Raw genomic sequence first — 7,623 nt, forward strand, 5'->3', positions numbered from 1 at the left:
TGTGTTGTGTAACTTTCAGAGTAGGTCTTGAAGCAGTGACCGGTTTTTGTCCAAGATATATTCAAGCAATACCACTTCCCGTCCACCACTCCCCTCACCCCCATAATATAGAATAAGTGTTTGCATATACCATTTAAAATGCACCAATCATACAATACGAGACTTTCATTGGAAATGGCAAGGGCTGTAACTTGTTAAGGCAAGAGGACGTTCTTGGTTCAGGAAGATGCTCAGCAAGCTGCCTGCAAATCATTATCCCACAATACTCAGGAACCAAGCAATTACCATGGCCCTGGCAACGGTTATGTGGGTGTCATCGACAAAGATGATATAATTTTTCTTCATGTCACAGTGACTGATTATTCATTAGACGATCATTGAACTCCGTTCTCAAGTTCAAATCAGTTATCCCACTAACATAAGCTTACAAACAAACATGATTTGACACAGTGCCTTGATAGTGCTGGGTGTTTGATGGCACTCGTGAGCAGGCGTTGGTCAGTATGCAGGACGTTATCATATTTTAACATGCACATTATCCAAAATGTCAAAAAGACGAATTCTACGAATCAATACAAATCTAAAATACCACAATTGAGTGGATATCACTATTGAAATTGGGTGAAGATCATCAATAAAATTGCACTTAGGTCCCTTGTCAGTCATTACTCACCATCGCCAACTTCGCACACATGATTGTGAGATGGCCCCTGTTATCCTCGTCCAATTGCTGCAATCGGTATTCATTACTTGTTACAGATTACTGATAACACAGCCCGGAGGTGTGTTTCAGAAATAATTTGCAAACTTGATCTCAGGTGTGTACCAGTAAAACGTCATTTTGGAGGTCCTTTGGAAGAGCAACATGTTTTCTAAACTGGTGATAGTTTCCCTATGCGTGATGGGTACGTATTGAAACTCATGATTTTAAAAGTTGCACATGAGTCGTTTACATAATTTAGAGTTTTCCAGCCTTAATGTTTCGTTCACATTTCTGACATGGCGGTTACTTTGTAACAATACAACCTTTGCAACCCCCTCCTAAGTACCCGCCTCCTTGGTCAAGTGGAAGGTGCGTCTGCTCGGAGGTGCGTCAAACCGAAGACGTAAAACAAATGGTACTTGTTGTCCTACCTGGTGCGCGGCAGTAAGGGGATATAACAAGGACGGTTCAGAGTCGGTATAATGTGTGACAAGGGAAACCTGTTGTACTCGGGGGCGCAGGTGGCCCAATAGTCTAAGGCGCCGCGATTCGCTGTGCAGAGTTGCTTCCCTTGGGCATGCCAGAAACCTATGATTGTGGGTTCGAATCCTGGTTCGCCCCGATTATGTTTCTAGGTTTGTCAGCACCATATCCGCGCTCGTGGGTTTCACCGAAGCGTTAAACGTCCTTCGGGTGTTCCTCCCACATTAAGCTGACACGCCGGGATATAACTGGAATACTGTTAAAAACGGCGTTAAACGCAACTCTGTTCACACTGTTGTCCTACGGTGGGCTAGCACTATAAAACCGGCATAAGTTGACACTAGTACCAGCAGCCACAGACATGCACGTCGCTACAAGAGCGACATAATCTTAAAGGCAACATTAATCCCCATATCAGCTCTCCTGTATCGTTGAGTATGGCGTGACGATAGATCAGGTCCCCTGCTTACGTTAAGTTTCTTTCATTACAGCTCTCAGCATCAATGTGGAAGGTACATGTGACGAAAATGCCTGCTCCTCAGAAACGAAGAATTACCTACGACTTTTATCAAAGGATGGTTTATCTAGCCAGGAGGTGTGCCCGTAAGTATCTTCTCTTTGTCTTTATATGTGAAATGTTATCATTTTAACGCATAGTATTTTTTAATGATACAGTAACAAAAATAATGTGTTCCTGATATAGAACACATATTTTCCGAATCATTAGAACATAATTGTTTTCATCTATCATAGATTGTATTCCAAACATAAGTGCATTCTTTTCATATTTGATCTCCAGTAGTTCACCTGAATGTCTTTCAGGAGGTATTGTAGTATATTGGCAAATACTGATTCGAATTGACGGTCCTTTATTGAAAAGGACAAAAGATATACTTGATTGTTTTTCCAAGGTTAAGTGAGCAGCCCATCATTTTTGTTGCACAGCATGCCACTAATACCTACAAATGAAACACATGTTATCAACTATTTGTGAAATACTTTATTAGGGTTGCCTTCGCACTTATTGACTGTCAAAAAGGAGTCATCAAAAATTGCGGAATGGATTCATCTTTACTCGATCCTTTGAAGAGTTATTTTGAGCAGAACGGCTGCAGTGAGTACATTCTCGGCAATTTTGAATCGATTTCTTATTTATTTTATACAAAACGTTCTACTTGCTTGTACTTGAAAACAAGTTGATTGAATGTTCCTCTGCTCATTATCCCAAAGGGATTCCGCGTCACACGACGGGACTCAGGATCAGGAAAAAAATGTAAATATTCATGTTTAAATACACATATATAAAACGATAACATACTGTTAAATAATTTATATATAATTATCAAGGAAGTGAATATTGCTAAATTCAGTCTTGATATTTAAAAGAATAATCATCTAAAGTGTCCAATTTGATTATCCAGGTTTATATTTTAAAACTTGTTCTACTAATTAAATACCTTTCATTTTCAGATTCAGCCGAAAAACTTTTCGTCTTCAGTCCATTCCTACTCCTACTTCTCCTTTTGGCCAAGTCAGTTAACTAAATAGATTCGGTATTCTGAACATACACTGAACATGCATGTACTTGTCCTTTGTAAGTTTCAGAGATAAGTGATCTTTATGTATAACATAAGTATAAAATAGATAAGCTCTAAATTGGATAATCTATCAATGTGGAAGTGAAAGTAAGAAAATCAATTTTACCTAGTAGCAGTCTATCACCTGTTCCTGCTTTGTTAGAAAGTTGACTTGATTGTGTTGCTACAATACTCGATGTTGTGAAACCTCGATGGTAAAGACACAATTGATCCGGAAATCCTGCAGTCTGGAAAAATACATTCGAGTTCAACTGTGGAATATACTAATCCGGACCATTTTTATAGTGAACGGTATTGACAGGATCAAACGGAATCACATACAAAATGGCTACAAATTTTGTTTTGTTTGTTTGTTGTTTAACGCCGCACTCAGAAATATTACAGCTCTATGACAGCGGTCTGTAAAATAATCGAGTCTGGACCAGATAATCCAGTGATTGACATCATGAGCATCGATCCACGCAATTGGGATCGATGACATGTATTAACCAAGTCAGCGAGCCTGACCACCCGATCCCGTTAGTCGCCTTTACGACAAGCATAGTCGCCTTTTACGGCAAGTATAGGCTGCTGAAGACCTATTCTACCCCGAAATCTTCCTGGTCTGCTGGCTGAGCGAGGCGTTAAACAACAAACAAACAAACAAACAAACAAACAAATGATTAAGATCACTGTAACACATACTTATCCAAGAGATGCTTGTCAATAATGTCTTTTTACGGCTCTTGATCCATGTCATTTTTCTTAATGCATAGTATGTGCAATGGGGACAAGTTTTCTCAGAAACTACGGACGGCAGAATTTGTGTGTATTAATTTCACATTTAACCATGTTTTCTGATGACATAAGCGGCCCAACTGCCGATCTCTTCTTTAGGCTTTTAGGACTCTTTTTGTAGTTTATGTTCATTACTATATGAACAAACAAAATTCGAATGTGCCTCATAGCGAGGGATAGTGACAACGCTGTTTTTTTAAAAAAACTTTGGCCTTCCTGGTCTGCTGTCTACGGAAGCGAAGTAGGGCCACGGTAATTTTTTTTTGTCTAAGTATCTCCTACGTAGGACTTAGTATCTCCTACGTAGGACTTATTATCTCCTACGTAGGACTTCCTGTCTCTTACGTAGGACTTACTATCTCCTACGTAGGACTTATTATATCCTGCGTAGGACTTCCTTTCTCCTAGATACTACGTAGTCCTACGTAGGAGATATTAAGTCCTACGTAGAAGATAGTGAATCTAGGCCATACTAACTCCCACCTAGGAGATAGTAAGTCCTACGTAGGGAATAGTAAGTCCTACGTAGGAGATAGTAAGTCCTACGTAGGACGTAGTAAGTCCTACGTAGGAGATAGTAAGTCCTACGAAGGAGATACTAAGTCCTACGTGGAAGATACTAAAGCAAAAATGTCACCGTGGCCCTACTACGCTTCCGTAGCTGTCTACACCGAAACGTTATCTATGTCAATCATATTAAGAGGCGGAGATGTTTTTTTCCAAGTGGCGCATTTAAGCTGAATCGAAAGTACAACTGTGTTTCTTGGAAATCGACTTTAGACGAGACTCTCATTATTTCACTGTTACTCATCAACTCGAGACGACAAGTGTTGTGGATTACAAACTGTCGATATGAGTAAAAGACAAGCTTCGTCATCCATAAAGCAGAAGCAAGTCACTCAGGCTGCTTTGATGAGGAAAGTCCAGCATGACCCCGGCAGATTTCGAGTTGGAGCCACAAGTGACATGTCTTCAAGAATGTCTGGCTACAAGAGTGATGGATGCAAAGGGAAGACGGCTTACTATGCGCCGTCCCAGAACCCTGGGATGAAGGAGAATAAGCTCCTCAGCAAACTCCCCGCCAATCATGCGCACAACGATCACAAAGCAAGCAACTACCATTGCCCTGGTCAAGGTTATGTGTATGCCATCGATATGAAGAAATAGTTACAAAGATGTAACCTGGGGCTTTCAACTCTTTGTCACAGTGACTGTGTGACATTGAATCATAGGAACTTTCTGTGACATTCAGTCATTGAACGAGATGTTTTCTTGCTGAAACAGATGAGGAATAGAGATCGAAAAAGTGATGAAGAACCTGATTTCAAGTGAAGATACAAGTGAGTCTTCGAAAATGACACTTTAAAAAAGATTTTGGACACTCATGCCGGCCAATACAGTGTTGTATTATTTTTGATAGTATTGAGTACTCTGTAAATGTATGTATTTCTCATTTTATTGATTATGTTAATTTGACATTTCGCTTGAAACCAGCGAATGGAAAGAAATATGTACATGATTTATTAAAAACTGCCCCAGTGATTTGGCGAGTCATGTGTTTAAACCACACCGGACGGATGGATTTAATTTCTGTTGTTCTATCACATTTTGAAAGGGAAGGGAATGGATTTTCATAACGTATAGCTGCTAGATATTTTCTCGATTTGGAATGTCGATTTGTCTTTAAAACAGTGTTCGTTGCCTTTTGATGCATTCAGTAAAACATTCCGGAATGTAGTTTTGTGTAAATAGTGCTGAAAAGGTAAAGGTGAATTATATCGAACATGATAATCTAGTTTTAATTCACATGTGTGTTATTTGTTAAAAGTATTTGCACGAATATGTTATAAGAAAGACTGTTGTAAGAATGAAATTATCACTCTAAGAGACAAATGACAGATTCTATTCATCATAACACGAAACATGTTTTTTCGCTGACATACACAACAACACAAGAGCAGCTGTCTAATTGAAGTCGTATTCGTGCAGTAACACTAACATAGCGGGCTTCTTGAGGAAAACCCCCTCCTGGACATACCAGTGTGCCTGTTCTATCCCCTACTGATCATGCTGGTGTGTCCTGTTCTATCCCCTACTGTACATGCTAGTGTGTCCTGTTCTATCCCCTACTGGACATGCTGGTGTGTACTGTTTATCCCCTACTGGACATGCTAGTGTGTCCTGTTCTATCCCCTACTGAACATGCTAGTGTGTCCTGTTCTATCCCCTACTGGACATGTTGGTGTGTACTGTTTATCCCCTACTGGACACGCTAGTGTGTCCGTTGTATCCCCTACTGGACATGATAGTGTGTCCTGTTTATCCCCTACTGGACATGCTAGTGTGTCCTGTTCTATGCCCTACTGTACATGCTGGTGTGTCCTGTTCTATCCCCTACTGGACATGCTGGTGTGTACTGTTTATCCCCTACTGGACATGCTGGTGTGTCCTGTTCTATCCCCAACTGGACACGCTAGTGTGTCCTGTTTATCCCCTACTGGACACGCTGGTGTGTCCTGTTCTATGCCCCACTGGACATGCTGCTGTGTCCTGTTCTATCCCCTACTGGACATGCCGGTGTGTCCTGTTTATCCCCAACTGGACATGTTGGTGTGTCCTGTTTATCCCCTACTGGACATGCTGGTGTGGACATGCTGATGTGTCCTGTTCTATCCCCTACTGGACATGCTGATGTGTCCTGTTCTATCCCCTACTGTACATGCTGTTGTGTCCTGTTCTATCCCCCACTGGACATGCTGGTGTGTCCTGTTTATCCCCCACTGTACATGCTCGTGTGTCCTGTTCTATCCCCTACTGGACATGCTGGTGTGTCATGTTCTATCCCCAACTGGACATGCTGGTGTGTCTTGTTCCATCCCCTACTGGACATGCTGGTGTGTCCTGTTCTATCCTCTACTGGACATGCTGGTGTGTTTTGTTCTATCCCCTGATGAACGTGCTGGTGTGTCGTGTTCTGTCCCCTACTGGATACAACCGCCTCCGTGGTCTAGTGGTAGAGCGTCCGCCCGGAGAGCGGAAGGTCCGGGGTTCGGTCCCCGGCCGCGTCATACCAAAAGACGTTAAAAGATGGTACTTGTTGTTACCCTGTCTGGCGCTCGACATTAAGGGGCTAAAACAAGGCCTGGTCGGCTCGGAGTCAGTATACTGTGTCTGAGTGGGGTATTCATGTTAAACTGCGGAATGGTATCTCAGTGAGCTAGCACTATAAATCGGCATCAGTCCGGACTAGTACAAGCAGCCACACAAACACAGACACGTACATGCACGTCGCTATATAAGTGCAATAATCTTGGACGCGACGTTAAACCCCATTTCACCTCACACCCTACTGGACACGCTGGCGTGTCTTGTTCTATCCCATACATGACATGCTGGTGTTTCTTGTTCTATCCCCTACAGGACATGCTGCTGTGTCCTGTTCTATCCCCCACAGGACATGCTGGTGTGTCCTGTTCTATCCACTACTGGACATGCCGGTGTGTCCTGTTCTACCCCCTACTGGACACGCTACTGATCCGTTGTATCCGCTACTGGACACGCTGGTGTGTCATGTTTATCCCCTACTGGACACGCTGGTGTTTCCTGTTTATCCCCTACTGGACATGCTAGTGTGTCCTGTTTATCCTCTACTGGACATGCAAGTGTGTCCTGTTCTATCCCAAACTGGACATGCCGGTGTGTCCTATTTAACCCCTACTGGACATGCCGGTGTGTCCTGTCGCAAAGCAGTATCATTTGTCAACTGAAAGTCACACTATAAAATCATTGAAACTGAATCTGTTGTTATTAACTTTATTAGAATAATGACCTGAAAAGTTGTTTTCTTGGCATTCCTGGAACGTGCTGCCCAGTCGTCTTATGCGCTGCAAGTCGCTGTGCAGAGTTTCGTCTCTGGAGCACGCCAGAAACCTATGATTGTGGGTTTGAGTGAGTGAGTGAGTGAATGAGGTTTTACGCCGCTTTTAGCAATATTCCAGCAATATCACGGCGGGGGACACCAGCAATGGGTTTCACACATTGTACCCATGTCGGGAATCAAAC

General features: G+C 42.3%; 1 protein-coding gene across 1 annotated transcript; it reads left to right on the forward strand.

The window, feature by feature from the left end:
* Nucleotides 1-753: 753 nt before the first annotated feature.
* Nucleotides 754-3,236, forward strand: LOC124116405. Its single transcript, XM_046477725.2, has 4 exons — nucleotides 754-905; nucleotides 1,678-1,789; nucleotides 2,194-2,300; nucleotides 2,657-3,236. The coding sequence occupies exons 1-4, from the start codon at nucleotides 866-868 to the stop codon at nucleotides 2,728-2,730; spliced, it is 333 nt and encodes a 110-aa protein (XP_046333681.2). The 5' UTR covers nucleotides 754-865; the 3' UTR covers nucleotides 2,731-3,236.
* The last annotated feature ends 4,387 nt before the right edge of the window (nucleotides 3,237-7,623 follow it).

This window comes from Haliotis rufescens, unplaced genomic scaffold (genome assembly GCF_023055435.1).
Source record: "Haliotis rufescens isolate VD_foot unplaced genomic scaffold, xgHalRufe1.0.p SCAF_5, whole genome shotgun sequence".
NCBI lineage: Eukaryota > Metazoa > Mollusca > Gastropoda > Lepetellida > Haliotidae > Haliotis > Haliotis rufescens.

Bases quoted from the DNA above. Each gene is read 5' to 3' on its own strand.
- LOC124116405 (XM_046477725.2), top strand. From the start codon at position 866: ATGTTTTCTAAACTGGTGATAGTTTCCCTATGCGTGATGG. The intron at 1,790-2,193 runs GTAAGTATCTTC...ATACTTTATTAG, and splicing joins TCTAGCCAGGAGGTGTGCCC to GGTTGCCTTCGCACTTATTG. The intron at 2,301-2,656 runs GTGAGTACATTC...TTTCATTTTCAG, and splicing joins TTTTGAGCAGAACGGCTGCA to ATTCAGCCGAAAAACTTTTC.